The sequence below is a fragment of the Crassostrea angulata genome, chromosome 5 (assembly GCF_025612915.1).
Source record: "Crassostrea angulata isolate pt1a10 chromosome 5, ASM2561291v2, whole genome shotgun sequence".
Lineage (NCBI taxonomy): Eukaryota > Metazoa > Mollusca > Bivalvia > Ostreida > Ostreidae > Magallana > Magallana angulata.
The window spans coordinates 15,615,712-15,638,211 of NC_069115.1; the positions used below are offsets into that span (position 1 = coordinate 15,615,712).

Sequence of the window (22,500 nt, forward strand, 5' to 3'; positions counted from 1 at the left end):
TTAATGAGCATCTTGACATAAACATCTAATACCTGGATTAAGTATAATGGATAGTGAGTATTTTTTAAAACAAAAAATGCCTTTATTTTCAAGTTTAGAAGCTTTTTAACAACAACATTTTTTATTATCCATTGATTTATTAGGTCATGGCCGTTTGCAAATGGTCTTTGTATCCTCGACAAATTATAATACAATAAAATTATAATTATACAAAGAATGTTTTATAACTAATATTCGGCAAGCGTTTGTTATGACAAACTATATACATATATTAACTTTTTCAGCGTTGAGTTGATTGAACAAATAATTAAAGAAAACAAGAACAAATTGTCAACATCAAGAATCATTGAAGTGATTTACTTGTTCTTCAAAATGTCCTGATCGATCCATTGTACTGGCTTCTGTTGAGAAAGCTATCGTAATAAGAGTCTGAACAATTTCTACATAAATTTAATAAAGTAATGTTAAGGAAATCAAACGACATAGATATCAATATGGCTTATCTAACGAATAAATACTTTCATTATCGAAAAAGGCGCATTACCAACAACTCTTGGATTGAATCTTTACAAAGTTAATTACAAGCACGTTTGCAAGCCATTTCATTTTTCATTAATTTTGTCAGCCATACATTTGATTTAATGTCATTTATACCATAGGAAGTTGCATTTACCTTGGATAAATATTTATAAATGCTATTTTCAAACTTAATAAGTGATAATCCTAATAAAATGTGATTTTTGTGAATAGAATCGACATATAGGTGTTTTCTTCATTGTCAAAAAAAATTGTTTGAAGAAACTAGATATTAATAAAAAAATAAAGTAAACACTTCTCATTTTGACATGAATTTATTAGGTAAAATCATGCAGAAATACAATATTCCAGATAGCTTGGTTTTTCTTTTTAGTACTAAATGTAATAATCTTCTTTGTAACACTCTTAATGCATCGAGATTGCAATGCAGATTTGTGTTAGTTACTAAGCAGCGGTATACATTTCTAACACGAATAGCCGAGAACATTCTAAAATCAAAAATCCTGTAACAGATGTATCAATTTGAGAAAACAACTTGTTGCGGAAATTGTAAAACAGTTAGTCTTAGTCTGGGAGTTAATTATTATACCAATATGAATATGTAAAAACTTGCTTTTCTACTAGGTCCATTAATTAATTCTCAATGTGTTTATTTAGTCTGTAATAATGTCACACGATAAAAATGTTTACAACACTATTAAATTAGACCGGATATAGGTACTTTGAGTACTTTGTCTTTCTATGTCATTATCTTTCCGTCCAATTGAAAGCTCTTTCCTGACTTCTGGCTTATGGGTCTCTGTACAGACCCACCTGTGTAAATGTTCTTCTGACATTAGCATAGCTCCTTCATTGCAATTTTTCTGTTAAATGTACAAGAAACGAGATGAGACATTGTTTAATACAAAAAGCAAGAACGAAGTGCTATATACGCCAACTTAACATTCCACGTGTGCAACCACGAATAATTAATACATCTGCATTTTGATATCGTATTAAACAGAATGAGTCGCAATTTTATGTAGTGAAGTGATTTCCGCGGTCAGTTGATAAGCCAACACTCACTTATGTATAAAACAGGTATATTATATAATAAACGACTACAAAAGGCAAACACAATCAAAAGCAAACCTTCTCGTGGCTTCTCTCTCGAGATCCCTGAAAAAAGAGGCAGAAGTGAAAAGGACACCGAGCCCGATAAAAATAAAGCGGAAGTTAACCCCCCCCCTAAATACACTACAGTAGCTTAAATTGTTGTGCTTTCCAATTCAGCGATTTGAATCGATGGATTGTCAATCGTTCAGCTTTTTAACTTTTTAGTAAGATTAACAAAATCACATCGCTCGTCCAATTATGATTGATATATTCTCTGCAAGTGTGTACATATCCATCATATTTATCACAATCATTAATTAAAGCATGCAATTATCTTTCATAGAAAAAAAAATCCTCAATTGATTAATTCTACATTATTAAAACAGACATATTTTCAAAACAACGACCCTTTTCATCAGCATGTGTTTTACGAAAAGCAGGAATAATTTTACAATCAAATTATCATTTCGTTATATTTGTTAACGTATTAAATTTCGTTATACTTAAAATTCGATTGATACTGAAAAACCCACATTTTTAAAAATGAATACCTCTTGGAATGTTCCTGCACCCTGTATAGACATCACAGCTGTCTATGTCACAGTCACATTGACCTTGACATTCCTCACCGTAATAAGGATAGGCGCATTTGCCCCTATAGTTCTTACCAAGAAAACCCGGACTGCATTTTGAATTGGCTGTTAACAAAAGGTATATTTGTTTTAATAAAGTTCCAGGATTAAATATCATACTAGTAGTTCAGACCTACGATTTAAAAACCTACATGTAATATTAGAAAGAGATTTTGATCCTGATGCTTGAGTAAGGCATCCAATGGAAACATTACACAGATTTTTGGTGCAATCACATCGTTCCTGACAATCTACTCCAAAATATGGATAGGAACATTTTGCACGACAATTTGTTTCAAAGAATCCAGGATCACACCTTGCGTTAACTGCACAAATTTATCAAAATCATAAAAAGGGATCTCCTCGGAATTGGAATTACAGATGATTTTATAACAAAAACGTAGGCAAATATAAAATAAATTAGTTTTTCCCCAAAAAGATTGGTAATAGAATACAAACACGAAGCAATACAATTTTAAAACTATTTGACGTCATTTAAAATTAGTTTGTAAAGGTTTGAAATATTTTGTACATACATGTAAACTCCTCTCCTAAAAGTTGTTTGCAATGTGCCATATCATTAGCCCGGTAAAAGAGTTTACACTAGTAACACATTAAAAGGACGGTCAGTTAACACATTTTGAATACCTAATACCTGTTTATCCGTTGATAATAAAAAAAAAAGCACCAACATTTCCCAGTCCATATTTTATTCATATACATATTATCTCTAATAAATTATTTCCCATTGTATTTATAGAATATAAGGCAAACGTGAAAAGTAATGAGTGTATTTACGTGTAGCATTTTATTACGCCATAACTAGCTAAAGTTTAGTCAATACTTTATGAAATTTTGATTGGAAATATTATCATTGATTTGTTCCAAATATCCCGAAAAAGTTTCATATCTAACTTGAGAAATATGCTATTTTCTCAAAACATAAAAAAACATTTTCCCTTTTTCAAATGAAAAGTTTTATCTAATACTCTACCTGTTGTCGATCCACTACACCCGGACACATAATCACACAAATCTCTGCTACATTTGCAGTACTCTAGACACAAGAGTCCGTACAGGGGATACGGGCAACGAGAGCTACAATTTGTACCATGTTCCCCTGGAGGACAAACTGCAAAATATGCATAAACAGAACTGTTACTTGAAATATAGTCATGTTAACCAATGGATGTATTCATTTTTTATATGACTACATACTTATACGAACCGTCACACTCTTGGGTCTCGGCATTCCAAATATAACCAGTGCAACAATTTCCGTCTCTAAAAAACAAAGAAGTGTTTCGAAAACGTTTCAAACATTAAACTTAACATTCAATAACAGCCTTGTTATGTTAACAATTTTGAATCAAATCTAAGTTTTGAATAATGGAGGATATAAATCTTGCTATATGTATGTTAAAGATTAATTTGCATGTATAAGTGCAATTTTCAAAATTTGATGCTGAATGTTGTCACTGTTTTTTGTAAACATTTTCACGTAAATGACATATTCAAAGAAATGTTTTGAAGGAATGGAAAACTTTTTTTCACGATGAAATTGAGGTTCCAATAATTGAACTAATTTTTTTAAAATACGATTTGACACCTTTCGAACATAAAGATATATTTTACAATCTTTTTTTTATAATCTTCAAACTTCATCACGGAAACCAATTTACATATCAATTTGTAAACTGATGGATACTAAACGTAATTAAATATTCTCTTTATATGATGAAAATAACAATATAGATTACAATAGAAAAGTTTTTATTTCGATCATTTCATACATGAGTATGTTTCATCATTATTTTTCGAAAAACATATTTATCCGTACAATGATTATTTTGGGTACGCGGGTCCTTAAAAGAAATTAATCATATAGTAACCGTGACATATCTCTGATTTACTTAATGTTTTTCTTCGTGAATAGCAGTTAAATATAAAACAAATTAATAATTAAACTCTAAATCAATTAATTAAAAAAATAACGAATCGGATGTTATTCTTATGAATAAAAATGTGTTAAAGTTATTCAAACATGATATAGAAAAAAGTGAGCCCAAAAAAATGTAATTAATTACATGTTAATATCAAACTTTAAAATACAAACAATATTGAATACAACTTATATTGAATACAATAAGTTAATTAATGGCTATTTTTAAATTCATTAATTCAATCAGTCAAGTCGTTTGAAATTATTAAAATTCATACAGATTTAAAAAAAAAAAAACATAATAAAAAGTGATTTGAAAATTTTTAACATTAAAAAAACTTCATTTCAAAGAAAGAAAAAAAGAAATTCAGAACAAATAGAAAACTTTCTAGCACACCTTCCTTAAAAAACTAAACCCATCATTTTCTTTCAATTTCATCTTTGACAATACAAAAAAAGAAACCTAAAAATAAAATGTTTATATCACCGTATTGCAGCAATCGATCTGTTATGAAGATAAAATTAAAATGTTAGCAATCGTTCCATAAAAGACTTATTCATTTATCTTTTTCATTAAGACTTACCATAATTTGTGAATGTAAAAATGTTGTTACCAATTTTAATGTTTTGCCGTCAATAAAGAATGATAACGGAAATTCTTGGAGAGACGTCTGTGTTGAGAATTTGGAAACAGCAACACTCTCCCACGAGTAGAAAAAAAACTCGCTGTTGTTTGTATAACAACTTCGAAAATTTCAAATTACGTATAACTAACGATACAAAAATAAGCAACATTCAACAATTGTAAAACTATAACAGTTATTTGTTTTGAACGAATCGGTGTGTTTAATAACCTAGTTTTGATGATTTAAAGGATTATTTATTTAAACAAAAATGAAAACTTAAGATTTAACATTATTTTTATGATAAAACCTCAAAAGATATCTTTTTAAACGGAACATCATAGAAATACTTTTTTGGTAGACATTTGAATCATACCTTCATATACAGCTTTACATCCAATGGTCACATCACACATTGACTCGCTACAATTACATTGTGCCTCACACTCTTCTCCGTAATAAGGGTAAATACACCTTGCTCTACAGTATCTTCCAAAGTACCCGGATATGCATATTGTATGAGCTATTTAAATTGTATCAAATTTCAAGATAAGAGAAAAATAAAAAAAAAATAGTTACAAATTAAAAAAAAAATCTTGTATTATATATAAACGTTTATGAATGTATTTTCATCAAGAAAGTAAAGGTTCAAACATACTTTTATCGCAAAAAATGCACTATATATTAAATTCCATAAAGGATCTTATAGAAACCACAAGAAAATAATGTTGAAATTTAAATTTAGCATTTCATAGATATTAAGCAGTTGATATAGATATATGTTAATTACCCGTGGTAGTTTGTTGACATCCTGTCGATACATCACACAGTTCTTGGATACAGTTACAAATCTTTTGACAATTCACTCCGTATGATGGATAAGGACACTGAAGAGAGCAGTTCACTCCGCTGTAGCCAGGCATACATCCTAAGTAGGAAGACACATATGTTTAGTTCAAAGTTAAACAATGAATAGGTGTGTCTGTAATAATGAAACAAATCATGAATATCTGACATTATCATTCATTTTATTATTAATACAGTTTAAGTCATTATACATGGAATTTAAAAAATAGTAAATTAAATGTAATAATAATCAATATATTGATACATTTATTAGCAAAAAGATTTTTAAGAAAGTATATATTATGTTAATACCTTTGTTGGAATTCATACATCCTTTTGAGACATCACACAAATCTTGGATACAGTTACAAATCTGTTGACAGTCTACTCCGTAAGATGGATAAGGACACGAGAGGGAGCAGTTCACTCCACTGTAGCCTGGCACACATCCTAAGTAGGAAAACTAGTATTCAAACTTCAGGGGAAAGCAATAAATGGTTTTATTGATTTTTTTAAAAAGTATCTGATATATTTTTTTTTACTTTTGCCATAACTAATACATCCTGTCGACACATCACACAAATCTTGGGTACAGTTACAACTCTGTTGACATTCTACTCCGTAAAATGGATATGGGCACGTAAGGGAGCAATTCACCCCACTGTAGCCTGACAGACAAGCTAAAATAAACGGATATATAATTTCAAAATAAGAGGAATCGATAATCTGGTATACCAATACACTCCCCGATTTTCTCGATAAACTGTTATAAAAAATACACCTCAATTAATTATTTTCTATGAAATCAGCGTCGGTATAAAAAGATAGAGACATAAGGATATACATATTACACCTCATTTCCTCTTTACAAAAAAAAATTGGTTTCAATTTTTTTTACGTATTGGTCGTATATCGATTTTTTAAATGTATGTTTTAACGATAAAAACAACATTAAACTTAAACTCTTAAGTTTTACAATTCCGTTTGAATTTGTCCAGACAACAGAGTCAGCTAGTAAAACAATACGAAGTTTTTAACAGTTTTAACAGTCTCCTGAAGACCAGTGATGCATTCTAAATCGCTTGGGTAAGGATTAACCTGTTCAATACAATGACACAGGGAGAATCATGGCGACTTGTTTTATTTCTATGATATAGTTTATTAGCTCATCCGAGCTGAAAGCTCAAGTGAGCTATTCTGATCACATTTTGTCCGTCTGTCTGTCTGTCCGTCTGTAAACTTTTTGAACTTCTTCTCTAAAAGAGAATTGACCAATTTCAACCAAACTTGGCACAAAGCATCCGTATTGTTAAACAAATATAAATTGCAGAAGTAAAAGACCGATCTTCATTCAAAGCGGAGAAATCCTCGAAAATGTAGAAAAGGGGGTGCATTTTAAAAAGTCTTCTTCTTAAGAACTACTAAGTCAAATTCAACGTAATAACATGATTAGCATTAATATTCCTTATGGAAAGGAAAATATAAATTGCAAAAATTGTGGGCTAATTCTGCTTCAAATCCGAGTTATTACGAAAATAATAATAACGGAAATGCGTGTTTCGATCAGATTATACATTCGGGACGGTGTAAAAGTAGGTTCTTTGTTTTAAGCAGCCATGTTGAATGGTAAATAGGTCGATCTGGCAAATGTTGTGCAACAGTTCGCGTGCAAAGGAAATCTTTAAAACATGCACGATACATTGGTGCCGATTTTGTGAAGTAAATTGAGGTTAATTAATAAATGTTTCAATGTGTTGACTGTTTTCACATTTGACGGTTGTGTTATGTTAGCTTGTTTGGATTTTCGCTCATTTTCATATTATTTATGCTTTGTAATCTGGGGAACTATTGCCTGTATTTTGTAATTTTTTTGTATCGAATCAAACATAGACTTCGGTAAATCAGACAGTTGACTGTTTACCTGTGCAAATAAGCAAAATCTGATGTATTATCAAAGTTCTAATATACAATTCATTCTATTGGTAATTCGGTATGATCTTTTGCGTAATGGTTGATTAATGCAAAGTGTTTTGTTGAGATGCACAGCATTTTCTCGAGTTTATTCAGTTTAAACAGAGTTTAATATCGTTGACAATATGTACTAGGTATATATATATGATTCAATTTGAAAAATAAATTGTGCTCTTTGTTTTAGTGCATGTCTCTTCTGTTTACTTGTTTACGATTTCTATTTACTAACCAAATGAACAGTTTCAGTCAGTGTACACCCGAGAGGACCTCATTGCATTGCCTGACCTAGGACCAAGTCCATACCCTACTATGAGCAACATCACTATCCATGAAAGGGGAGTATTGAAGCTGCTAAAGAGACTGCGCCCATTCAAAGCAACAGGACAAGATGATATTCCAGCATTCATCTTGAATCATAGTGCAGAGTCCTTAGCCTCATACCTTACAAGGATGTACGCGCTCATTTTGAACCAATGACAGATACCTGATGATTGACGCCGAGCAAACATCGTCCCTATTTACAAGAAAGGGGAGAAACACCAACCATCAAGCTACAGGCCAGTCTCTCTAACATCAATAGCATCCAAGCTACTGGAACACGTAGTACATAGTACAGTCATGGGTCACTTCGATCGACATAACATCCTATGTGATGAGCAACATGGTTTCCGAGCCCGCCGATCATCTGAGACCCAACTGGTAATTACGTTGGACCAGGGGCATCAAACAGACATAATTCTCCTGGAGTTCTCCAAGGCGTTTGATAAAGTGCCCCACCAACGACTGCTTCTGAAGCTGGAGCACTATGGAGTGTCTGGAACAACACTAGGATGGATTCAGGACTTCTTCCTCACGCAGAGAACCTAGGCAGTACTCCTGGATGGTCATACATCCTCAGCTCTTGACGTCCTCTCAAGAGTGCAAAAAGGTACCGTCCTAGGATCACTTCATAAATGACCTTCCAGAGTGTACTAACTCAGATGCCAGACTGTTTGCTGATGATTGCCTGGTCTATCGACAGATCCGAAACCAGAGAGATGCAGCCAAACTACATGAAGATCTCACTGCCATGGAAAAATGGGGACACAGGTGGCAGATAAGTTTTCATCCGGAAAAGTGCACGGTTATCCGGATCTCGAACAAGAGACAGCAACTGCAAATGTCCTATACCCTGCACGGACACTAGCTGGAAGTTGTAGAGAGTGGAAAGTATCTTAGTGTAACCATCTCCCATGATCTCCATTGGACGAAACACATCCATACAACCACAAGGAAACTAGGCTTTCTGAGACGTAACCTGGGTCAATGCACACAATCAGCAAAGGCAACAGCATACTGTACCCTGATCATACCAACGATCAATACCTCGTCTGTGTGGAACCCCTACCAAGCCACACTCACCAGAGAAGTTGAGCAGGTACAACGAAGAGCTGCCAGGTATCGTGACACCTTCACCGGATGTGTAACCAGACTCCTGTACCAACTCGAATGGGATTCCCCCCAGCATAGGAGAACCATTCAGAGACTAGTCCTATGCTACAAGATCAGAAACCAGCTTGAAGACATAGATCCAGAGAAATATTACACACCCGATGACATACGGACTATAGAGAGTCACAGACTCAGACAGCAGCGGGCGAGTAAAGAAGTTTACCGGTATTCCGTCTTCCCGCGATCGGTGAGAGATTGGAATCGTCTACCAGAGCCAGTTACAGCATCACCCATCATAGAGGAGTTCAGGACCAGACTAGTCATTGTCCCCTAGACTCAGCTGCAAGCTCAGTAGACGAATCAGCCATAGTGTAAATAGTTTTAACAGTTTTTAAAAGTGAAAGCCTCCTGTTTTAAACCCACGGCGGGGGTTATCATCACTAAGTTAATGAGGTAAATTTCCTTACCGAAAGAGGGAGAAGAAGAAAAACCATATTTGAGTGTTCAGCTTCAAATTATAAGCAAGATACAGAGCCTTGAACACATAATGAGGCCATTTTTTTTGTTTAAATTTTCAAATTAGATGTTAAATAGGATATACCAAATTAAATATATTAAAAGCTAGCAAAATTGTGAGCTCTGTATTCTGCTTATAATTCTATGATTGACGCTGAAATTTTGGTTGATCATACATTAGAAATGTCTTGCAAAAACGTTAAATACTCATACAAAAAATGATATGCTGTAACTACTTTCTGGGGCCCCCTCTATATACAATGGTTCAGAATTATAAGATTTTGATAGTTTTTCAGACACGAATAAATAAAGACGACACCGTTAAAAACAGTTTCCATAGTTCTGACACATGTTGATACGGGGATAGAGACATTATCGCTATTCCTAAGAAAGTATTACAGCGTAAAACCACCCTGGTTTAAAAAATAAATAACTAGTAAGTATTTTAGGAAGAAAATGTACCTAAATACTCTCAAATATTTTGTGAGCGATGTGGCCTCAAAGGCCTCTTGTTTAATTATATTACATCCTCCATAGGTTACAAAAAAAACAGACATTTTTTTTTTCATTATTTTATTTGTTTTTTCACTGTATATGGAATGATATAATGTTAATCAATTCTTATATATTTGATGAGCACCGCTTTTTATGCTTTTTTTTATTTTTTTTGGCAAACATATTACAGGAAAATTCCTCTCTATTTCAGAAAATATTCGACAATACAAATGTAACAACAGCAGTATTAGTATTTGAATGTATTTTGAATTATTTACAATTTTTGTGTCACCACTACAAGCATTTCTGAAATTTAATGTATCTTTCCTTTCATCACATTCTACATTTTTGTCATATAAACTGTTCACTAATCTTACGTATACGGATTGTTAAAACGTCTTCCCAGAAAAATTTTACAGCGTCTTTTTTGATGAGTTTTTGTTGTTGTAAAATCAGAGGAAGATAAAAGGCAGTCCGTCATATTAAAACTTCCTGGACATATAATACCGGAAATCATTTATCGATATCATGTAATTGTTTTTCATGGATCATGTTTTAGACTATGTGGCTTTGACAACAGTTTTTTTTTAATTTAAATAACCTGACATGCAAACAAAATTTTTAAAAACTCGGTTTATGAACCGGTGGTGAAACGTTCATTTAGACATCCTATAGATCCATAGCACAAGTCAGTTGAATTGCTATGTCGTTTCTACTCCATAATACGGAGAGCGAACAACGGAGCAGTTCATACCAATAAACCCTGGCATGCAGACTACGAAAAGTAACAAATTTAAGTACTAATACCGCGATCCTGATGAAGTATTTTATAAGATGATATAATTTAATAATTGAATATAAAACACGATACCTGAGAACATTTTTTGCTATAATATGTTTTCGATGGATGTCAAATCGTTATTTTTACAAACTACAATTTATAGTTCCTATAACTTACAAAGAATTATCGTCCTTACATTAGGTAACTGAGTATATGTGGACACCTCTGTGCAGCATATGTTTTAGGACATCAAACTGAACTGCATCTTAACTTCACTTGCAGTTTTTTTTTCAACCTTTCATTATATATTGGGATGAGTCATTTGTTATATAGCCAAGACCATATAAAAAAAATAGAAGGCGATCCAAAAAGAATTAATGGAACCATTAGTCTAAAATTAATATTGTAAGAACTACATTCTTTTTTTATGTCTTGGATATCTCAAATTCCATGCTTATGTTGACCTCCAATAAAAATATGTTCAGGTTTTCTGAAGACTTTTATCATACCTATTTTACATAAAGTCATATTACTACTATAATTGGGTGACATAATTTAGTATTACTTTCAAATGGTTTGAAATCAATCAATTAAATATATTCATTTTTTTCCAAGAACTATTCAAAATTCAAAAGGTCACGGCACTGTCAAACCCATATAATATCAAAAATAATATTTCTACAAATTGGACTTAAAACCATATAATATTGCAACCTCAAATTAAGTATTGTCTTACTTTTTATGTACCAAATAATAACCAGATAAATTGTTTTGTTGAATAACTATCAGTCACTAAAGACAGATAGTCCTCTTTAAAACTAACTAAAAAAACGTTAAAGCCACGGCGCAACGAGAGAGATACAAACAGTATGGATTTAATTAGGTAAAAAAGCCTAAATAAACTGTAAAATTGCTTAAAGGTGCAAATCATTTGTCAAGAATTTTTTGTACATTTGTGTTTAACGGTAATACATTTGTGGATGTGGTCATAACTGAATTTTGGAATCAACCAGCCCGATCGAAAATAGAATATCTGTAAATATTTGGTAAAAAAGAATAAATAACGTCATCTGATGTGCAGGGTTTTCAAACTGCAAACAAAGAGGTATGCGGTAAAAAGAAAAATGAAAGCTCCTTAGAACTAACGTATGATTCTAGAACAAATGTGAACAAATAAGATGTCAAGTAATGTAGTGCTGTGTATTCTCACCTTTTGTCTTTATAAACATGTAATATTATGACAATACTTAACATAAGCAATTAACATTTGTATTTTCTTTAAATAATAAAGTGAGCTGTAAAGTTTAAGTTTGATAATAGAGATTCTGTGATTAATTATAAAACGGACAAAATGGAATGCAAATATTTAAAACGCCAAGCAATACTTATTCAAGTCACTAAATGTCAAAGGACAGTCATTTGGAAGAGGAAATAAAATAATTGTTTCATCATCATCCCCCAAATTACGTATTGGAATGCACGAAGACCAACAAACAAACAAAAAATAGGCAAATTCTTTCGTTGTTTTTTATTCCGCATAAATTTGGAAATTGTATTTTTCAATTATATTTAAAATTTAAACATTTAAAAATTATTAACTTGCATGCTCCACTTTAAAAGTTTTCTCCAAAATGTTCAAGTCTGTCGCATAAGCTATTGTAAATCCAATAAACATGTGCATGTCTTGAAACTAAGACTAGACGAACCAATTAAAATAGGAAAGGGTACCGATACCGGGGGAAGAGAGAGGGAAAAAAATAGAATCTTTCTTTCCATATTGTTTTTTGATATTACCTTTAGATGTAGAGTGTACATGAAACTTTTCCTGACACTTTACACACATACATGTAATTATAATGTTGGTGTAGAGTTTACATTGAATTTTGCAATGACACTCTACACTTTGTACACTTTTACTTTTAGGTGATATGTGTCAGTGGGTTTCAGTGAAAATGCTGTACACGTTACACACAAAACATCTGTGTAAAGTGACGGCCGCTATCGGCCATCGTAGATATAGTTTAAGTAAACTTACGCTCACACTGTTGAGTTACCGAGTTCCATGATGAAGTTGGACAACAACCTTTGTAGAACCTGAAACATTTTAAAACTTTATCTTTGAAAAAAAAACTACTATATTATTTTGAAAGTATTAATGGTAATTAAAGTTGATAATGGCTACAGTACCTGCAACGTTTTTTTTTACAATCCTATCCTATCGTATCGTGTATCAATCCTATGGTATCGTGCGTGTATACTGTTTTATCATGCGTTAATCCTATCCTATCGTGTGTGCATACTATTCTATCGTGCGTTAAATCTATCCTATCGTGCGTTAATCTTATCAGATGTATCGTTCAATTTTAACATTTATTCCGTATATTCTATCGTGTTAATCATTTCGTGCCTTTTCATCAGCCAGTAAATTCATTTCAAAGTTGCAACTCGTTCAGTGCGTCGTATACGGAAATTTATCGAACAAGAATTGTAAAATCCTATCCAGCATTATATCATGGTACTAATTTCTTAATTTTTTAAATCAAAATTAACCAATATTACATGTAAATCATTTCTGTAAGCATTGAAAATGAAAAGTTAATGTAAACTATCGAAGTTCTAAGGAACAAGGTAAGATATTTACCTGTATGTCGAATATATTAAATCGCACGCGAAGCGTAAACATTATTCTTTAAGCCATATAATTCATTTTATATGCATCATATTTTACAAAAACAAAATTATTTATGAAATTATTTATATTTAATTAAAATAGAGTTTTATTTTAATTAAACCCGTTACTTTTCGTTATATGTTTGATTTCAGGTTGAAATGTTTTCGGCAATCGGCTAGAAAACCGATTTTAATTGAACCCTCTTTTTTTTCGTGTGGTATTTGATTTCGGGCTGACATGTTCTCGGCAATCGACTAGGGTGTGTGGTAAGGAAAACAACGTTAACATTACAGAAAATTTATTGACCATTTAAGCTCATGAATTTAGTTAAAAAAATAACTGGTCATTTTTATACAACTCGGCAATTGTTACTAAAAATAAATTCCGCGTAAATCTTTATTCGCACGTGTTCTTTCTCAAAAGTTTATTCGAGATGATTGTTTAAAGCGATTATACGTTTATCATGAACATCGTTTATCCTTTCCTATCGTGTATCAATCATATTCTACCGTGCGTGTATACTGATCTATCATGTATTAATCCTATTCTATTGTGCGTGTATACTGATCTATCGTGCGTTAATCCTATCCTATCGTGCATGAATCCTATCCTATCGTTTATCTTGTAAAAAATAACGTTGCAGGTACTGTAACTCTTGAATGCATGTACTTACTAAAAAAAGTAAAGTGATAGGGAGGAGCTACAAGTTAAAGGGGTATGATCACGATTTTGAGTAAAAATTATTTTACCAATTTTAATCTTTACAATGCTTCAGTAAGGCATCCTTAAGAGGCAAAATAAATTTGAGTTTTATACGTTGAGTTATAAGCAAGTAACACAGCTTGAAATCTTTTGCTATGTAAACAAAGCGATTATTTACATTTTGAATGTTCAAGTACAAATTTCAATGTTAGACCTAAAATGAATGTCTTAAACGTTAGGAACTGTTTCATTTTGCTTCAAATTAATAAAAAGATAGAAAAATCAGGTTGAAAAAGATTTTTTAACTGGTATATTGAACCAATGTAAAACCCCTGTCACACCGGAGCTGCGTCCTCACAGCGATCCCGCTGCGTCCTTAAATAATTACTTCCTACAGCGCCGTAACAACGCAATGGCATCTTCGTCCGTCGCGGTGGGATCGCCTTGAACATTTTAGAACGTCATGCGACGGCGTGCACATTGAACATGCACAAAGTACGCGCCGTGGATCGGCGTTTTGATAAACACGCCGAAGAAGCGCAGTGAGGTCGCCGTGGCAGCGCCGTAAGATCTCCAACAGCACCCCGAAAGCTGGATCGGCGCTTGCACGAAGACTTCATGGAGTCCTTTTGGATCTCACTGCGTCTCAATCGCGCTCTCACTGCACATCCACAGCGTTTTAACAAGTTGTTTTCCATTTGGCTGCGTTCCCACAGCGGCCCAAGAGAGCTGTTGCTTATTCTTCGCCGCTCTCTTGACTTTTCTTCTGCGTTTATACCGCGCTCCCACGGCGCTTCTAGTGCGTTGTCATCAAGACCACGAAAACTCGAAAAATGGCTGTTGTACAATAGCAAGCGATGTAATTATTTTCAAATTGGATGTAGATGACTATGTAAAAAGTAGCATTTGCTAATACTAATAGTATTCCAAGATTTATCCATGGACGTAGATTGAATTCATGCCATTTGGTTCTGATGTTTTCAAATCGTTTCTATTTTTCCTAACAACTAATAACGGATCTTTTTTGTAGACCTGACTACTAAGAGTTAAACCTAGTCCTTCACAAATTGTTTAGAAGTAACGATGTTTCAATTACTATGTACCTTTTCATAAAATCAAAACAATTTTTTAATCATTTATTTACTAGTTGTAAATTCTTGATTGTTTCCCATACAATTGTACAAATTAATATTAACCTTCTAAGAAGTAAAGAACGTGTTGTGAGCGCAGTCAGCGCGCAGAGCACGCCGTGGATGCGAGGTTAAAAATCCTTGCACGTCATGAGCGCTTTCCGAGAGCGCAGTTAACCGCCAAGTAGAACTTCGTGGAAACGCAGTTACATGTCGTGGGAGCTCCGTAAGAACGCCTCGGTCGCCGTCAGGACGCCGTGGTATCTCCACTTGTAAAATTTTCAAATAAAACAGTTCATTTTTTCTGAATTTTCCTTGCGATTCTTCAGCGATTCCATGAATTTTACAACGCCGTGAACACGCCGTGGGGACGCAGCTTGGTGTGACAGGGCCTTAAACAAAATAGGGCACGGGCCTTGTTTACATGACAAAGAGTTGAGAGTACTGTATCTTACTTATAACTCCTTGAATGACTCTCAAATTTCATTTTTTTCATTAGAAATACATTTATAAAGCATTGTAAATAATAAAAGTAGAAAAATAAAATTCGACCAAAATTTAGATCATGCCCCTTGAATATTTATGCTAATCATTTAAAATACAACTGTTGCGAATTTCTGTTTTCCATCTACAATACAACTTTTGTCGATAAGCAATAAGCATGTTTTTCTCTGTCGTTGTAATAAATCTGTAACATGCTGATATTCCGTTAAATGGAAGTTAATGGATTTGCTTGCCATTTAATGAATTCTGTTGAAAAATTAGTAAAATTTTTGCTAAATTTGTCAAGGAAAAAATATATCCTACCCTTCACACCGCTATGCAAAAGTGTAACTAGTCATAAAAATGGAAAATAACGCCTGCTGCTCAATGTTTGCCATTTGGATCGCATTCATCAAAACAACACACGCTGATATCAAAAACGTTTTCGTGTACTTCCTTCCTTTGAGAGCTTGTGTATATTAGGCATTAATGAATAACGAGTAAAATCAGATATGAAAACTCGAATTAAGGGACTTTCATACAATACTCATTAAACTGAATAAAGAAAATTTTATGTGCATGTTGATTTTATTATGGCCTACACGATAAAAACAATAGCAAACTTGATAATCATGACATTGATGACCAGACTATGTTGTTAAAATTAAATCCGTTATGTTGTTGATATCTGACATAAATGCTGTTCATTTACTTCCCTGTGCCATTAAGGACTTGAAAAATAGATGATTTCATAAATATTATAAGTGGGTTGTTAACATTAACCGGATATTTGTTTTAAAATATATAGGATTGACATGAATAATAAATATTCAATATGTTTGGATTTAAAAATTGAAAACGAAAGAGATTGCTCTTTATAAAGCACATTATCACAAAAATGTAAACTTTAATGATTCAACGCAATAAGTTAAACAAGTTGTAAACATGTAATTATTGTTGAATTTTCTGAAAAGTATACCACTAAACCAAAAAAAGCTTGATACGCTACAATGATGTCGTTATTTCAGTTGTTAATAAAATACCAGGATACAGAGGACAGTTAATTTTAAGAGGAATGTCATAATGCAATTTGATTCATAGAAATATAACTAATTATGCATAGTAACTGATAGATTGTTACATGTTTACAAAACAAAGTACTGTAACATACGTTAGCACTTTAATAATTTAATGTATAGAAGAAAAACATGTATTCTTCTGATTATGATAAGGGTGAGGGTTCTTTTTTTTTTTAAATCATCATATGTAATACTGCATTTTACAGAAAAGAAGCGGCGAGAAAGTTATTGACGTATCAAAATCAGTCACATATGTATGATTAGTCTGAGGCTATTCGTATACCACAATACCTTACAAAACGAATGAAAAAAAATGTTAAATATTTTTTTTAATCTTTAGTTTGATGATAATTGAGGTTATATCATTTCAGTTGACAAAAAGAACGTAGATACTAAATTCATTAAGAAATGAAATGTTCATTAAATTCCTACCCTTCACATCGCAATGCAAAAGTGTAACTAGTCATGAAAAAACATATCAGCGCCTGCAGCTCAATGTTGGCCATTTGGATCGAATGCACCAAAACAAATGCGTTAATATTAATTTGCGTTCGTATACTTCCTTACTTTGAAATTGTATACATTGTGTATTATCGAATAAAACTGAAGGATCCGATATGAAGTGAAAAATAAGGCGCTTTTTACAACTTTTTTTCTAATTCCCAGATAAAAAATTCTGCGTATATTAATGTAATTATAGCCTAAGAGATTAATAACCAAAATGTATGTGAATTAAGGTTACATTCAGGACCATTTTATAAAAAAAAATGAATCACTTAATCTAATATATTGTTGCTATAAACATATGCATCTATTTCCTTGTGGCCTTACGGACTTTATTTCAAGAAAAATATTCGAAGTGGATTGTGAACATAAACCGGATATGTGCTCTAATTTAGGAATGGCATGCATAATAAATTTTTCGTTTGTATGCATTTACAATTTTACCATATAACAGACTCGGTCATAACATTGGACTCTTAAATCTATGTAAAATTGTTCATTTACTTTTCAAATGCCTTGTAACATAATATATTTAAACAAAAATGAGTACCTACTCTAGTACGTTTGTATATATAAATTTCATTATAACAGAAATAGCAATGTGTTTCTTTAAATACTTACAATGTAAAGTTTGACAAGTGTATAGGTCATGATACAAAACGTTGCATTTTAGTTTACACATTTTTTATGTAAACTTTGTAAGAAGCATGGAATCCGAAAATCAAAAAAAAAAAAAAATTAAAAATAAATAAAAAATAAAACAAAAATCTCGTAGACGGAAATAGAATTGTTCTTCAATAAATGTTCACCACACAACAAACTTTAAATACAACAAGTTAAAAAATTGTAAATGTATATTAAGGTTTTCTAAGTATACCTCTAAACAAAGCATTGCCAATTAAGTTGACCAGGTGCAATGAAGTAATTTTAGTTGTTACTATAAAATATCTGATGATAAAATTGAGAAATAGAGGACAATTAATGTTTTATACAGTCATTCAGTTCATATAAACATAATTGATTATGCATAGTATCTTAAAAATTGTTACGTTTACAAAACAAATTAACGTACCAAATGTAAGTGCATTACAATCTCTTGATATATAGAAGAACAAAATACTCACTCTTCTGATCAAGATAAGAGTGAAATTTCTTTTAAAATATATATATTTCATTCTATGTATCATTTTCGTCGTGTCGACAGAAAAGAAGCAGCGAGAAAGGTATTGACGTATTATTAATGTTTTAGAATCACTCATATACTATGCTATGGTATGCTATGGTATGATGTGACTAATGATAATCTACGAGATTGTATGCTAATGTATGAGATTCCATTGCTATTGTATGAGATTCCCATGCTATGGTATGAGATTCCAATACAATGCTATGCTATGGTTTATGTTATAACAGATATGCTTGGACTGACTGTATATGCATTGTATACTTAATGGTCTAAACTAAAGTTCAGAGAAGATAACCCATTTAATAAAAAAAAAGCTTTTTAACTATCCTTTTATATTTCAAATAATATGATATCATATTCAAAAATCGGCTTTCAGTAACATCAATGTGAAATAGACCTGAAAGTAAAAGAAAAACGATGTTTTCTAAAAGTCATAGTTAATGCTGATATTGAAAACAACTTGTTTAATAAAAGTCAAGGCCATTTTACAAAAGATGTTTTTACATAACTGGATTATTTTTATGACAAACAGTATGTACATGTACATAAGGTATATGTTTACTCTGAGTGAAAAAAAAATCCACTGATGATAATGAAAAACCATATATTGTGTGTTAAAGACCTATCATGGTAGTGCTTTTTTTTCACTATGATTGTGATTTTCTTAATTGTGAAAATAATACAAATTGCTAAACTCTTTTTAAAAAATACAGTTTATGAATTGCATGAATTAATGTATTTCAACTCTTACCTGTATCCTAGTCTGTTCCTCTTGGCGTAAACCCAAACGCGATATCAGAAATGAAGCAATGAACTCTTATGGTCAGACGACACGTTATTTAATTTTCATAACTTTTTTTCAGTAATTTGTTATTGATTTACTACTACTTTGCCAAGCTTTATTGTAAAAAAAATTAGCATACCTTTCCAGGCATTTCTGCAAAATACTGAAGTATGCAATTTCCTATATAATTTTCCTGAAAATACACTAGAATTGCTGATAAAAATGTATGTATAAAGCATAGGAAAATTCACTATATAAGAGTTCCACCTCGATCGGAGCTTGGGTTTGAACTCACGACCTGTGAAACATTCATTCCTAGCAATGACCGGCCACTGCTCTAACCATCGGCCATCTAGGCATGTGCATGCTAAAAAATAAAATTCTAATAACTTTAAAAATTATTATAAATAAATATTTTTATTGGTACCCTTTATTACGAGAAGATACAAAAAATATGCTCGAGGAACGTGTCATCTGACTTTAACACACTTAAAAACAAATTGATAATGTGTATTTTACCTAATTTTTAAAATGAAAAATGAAAACGCTCAGAAACCCGACGAATTTTCGAAGAACAATCCCGTTGCAAATGAGGCAACCATGCCTTTTCAGTCTTTACCTTTCATCATGACTATTTAATTTTCCGAATTAACTCAAATATTGATCGCATGGTTGCCTTTAATTACATTAAGTTTAAGATATTTTATTCATTGTATCCATTGGCTTATGTAAATTTTTTTTATATTTCATTTACACACGTAGCGATCGTGGTGTCTTGTATTTCAAGCTGAAAATTTTAGTTTATACAGAATTAGAGTAATTCCTATAAAATACTTATAAATGGTTTTTGAATTACCAAATAGAAACCGTTCACACTAATGCATTTCAGCATTCTTTAAAACGTCCATCACAGCAGATTCAAAAGATAACAATTACTAAATTTCTTAGACGATATAAGTACCATTTAAATTAAAAATGTTTTAATTCTTGTATATTTTAAACTACACTGCATTATCGTTCAGTTTTATTTGTATTCAATTCTGTTTGCAATGTCTATACATATGTGTAGCACAGGATGAATGACCATCTTTAAGTCCTCCTTAAAGATAGCTTAAAGGTGTTTAAAGGTAGCTTAAAGACGATCTTTAAGTCACCTTTAAGCTACCTTTAAGCTATATGTATTGCTTAAAGGTGGCTTAAAGAAAGCGTAAAGATGGCTTAAAGGCAGCTTAAAGACCATCTTTAAGTCACCTTTAAGCCACCTTTAAGGACAACTTATAGGTCCTTAATGTCCAAACTTCTTTAAGCCACCTTTAAGCCACCTTTAAGCTACCTTTAAGCTACCTTTAAGCCACCTTTAAGCCATTAAAAAAAAATTAATTCAATGTTGTGCTTAATTTCCAACAAAATGTATTAACTTTATGAAAGAAAAGGTATTAAAACGGTTTTTGTTCTAGAAAGAAAAATGAAAAAAAAAAAAAAACCGGCCACGGCGAGAATTGAACCCGGGACCCTTAGTTTACCAGCATTACCACACATCCTCTGCGCCACGGCAACTTACATATGTATCAGCGTTTTTATATCCTATATATCAGTGGATATTGAATCACTGTATTGAATGTGTTTACTTGAAAAGATTTTGACAAACCATTCAGTTTGTAACAATCAATTATATCTAATTTATAAATTACATGTATGCATGTATTTAGAATGAAATACGGAACTTGGTCTTCAGTGAACAAAAATATATTATACCTAAATGGAAACCGTTAGGTTCACTATAGTAGGCTTTCTGACATGTAGTTAATAAATTTAAACCGAGTAGATATACGTTCATCTTATTTATAGCTATAAAAATGTAAGAAAGAAAATGAAATCATTTCTTTTATTAAATGCATTGATACTATTAGGGTATTTGTTCAATTTCCCGCAATTTCCAGGTTTTCATGATCGCGGCACGGTTCCAATATGTTTAAATATTTACATGTAATTGTATGTACATGATTTATAAACTATCAATTCTATAACAAACAAAATTAACAATTACCGGTGACGTATTTACTGCATGTGGCAATTGCAAATGACTTGTACATACAATTGTATGATGTGCCAGGCCGGGTATATTTGACATATTTACCCTTATACATATATTTAAATAATCAACCCCTATTTATGATCACCGGTACATTAATTAATTAGCCTCAAGATTTTACTCTTACATACATGTATCGTTAATTTGTAGACGTAACATCTTTGAAACCCAGAGCTAGGAAATAATACTTTGAAAATGAATTACAAATGTAAATTAACTTTTATATTCACTAGACTTATCGTATACTCGTACATACTAAAATTCAACGCCTTTAGAAACCCTGACGTGCACCTGGGCACACGACACACCTGTTGTGTATATCTTGTATATTCTGTGTTAGTTCCAGGGGTTTTCTTAAGTTGGACAAACAATAGACTTTAATTAGATATACACAAACATGCACCTGGGCACACGACACAACTGTTGTGTATATCTTGTATATTCTGTGTTAGTTCCAGGGTTTTTTTTAACTTGTACAAACAATAGACTCTAATTAGATATACACAAACGAACAAAACTATGTCTAGACAAACAAAGCAGTAATATCCTGCCCGATATAACAAAGGCAGTTGAGAGTCTTTTCATCTTTAACATGTATCTAGCAGATCTAGAGTTAGAAATAATGAAAATTGAAAAAAAAAATACAAACCTTAAACCGATTAACAAATTAAATCAGGCATTTTTGGCTCATTATCTTTATTTTGTTTAATAACCGGATGAACTGAGAGAGAGAGAGAGAGAGAGAGAGAGAGAGAGAGAGAGAGAGATTTTTTTTCACCGATTAATTTATAATAGGAAACAAACATACTATAATTAGTTTTATGCACATATTAAGATACAGAGACTGCGCTCATCCCTACAATAATTTTGAAACCCCCAAAAAATTATAAAGAATTTTATAACGGCAATCTGTGTCCATCGGAGCGGTGCTGATGATAGCGATCTGTGTTTAATGGAGCGACGATTAAAACCGCCTGGAACATCCCCCCCTTCCTTGGAA

General features: G+C 32.1%; 1 protein-coding gene across 1 annotated transcript; it reads right to left on the reverse strand.

Moving 5' to 3' along the window:
* Positions 1–37: 37 nt before the first annotated feature.
* Positions 38–3,586, reverse strand: LOC128185148 (multiple epidermal growth factor-like domains protein 10; the record flags this gene model as incomplete). Its single annotated transcript, XM_052854821.1, has 4 exons — positions 38–401; positions 2,184–2,330; positions 3,259–3,396; positions 3,493–3,586. Coding segments are annotated over 4 exons (444 nt in total), but the record flags the coding sequence as incomplete, so codon positions are not given.
* Positions 3,587–22,500: the final 18,914 nt, after the last annotated feature.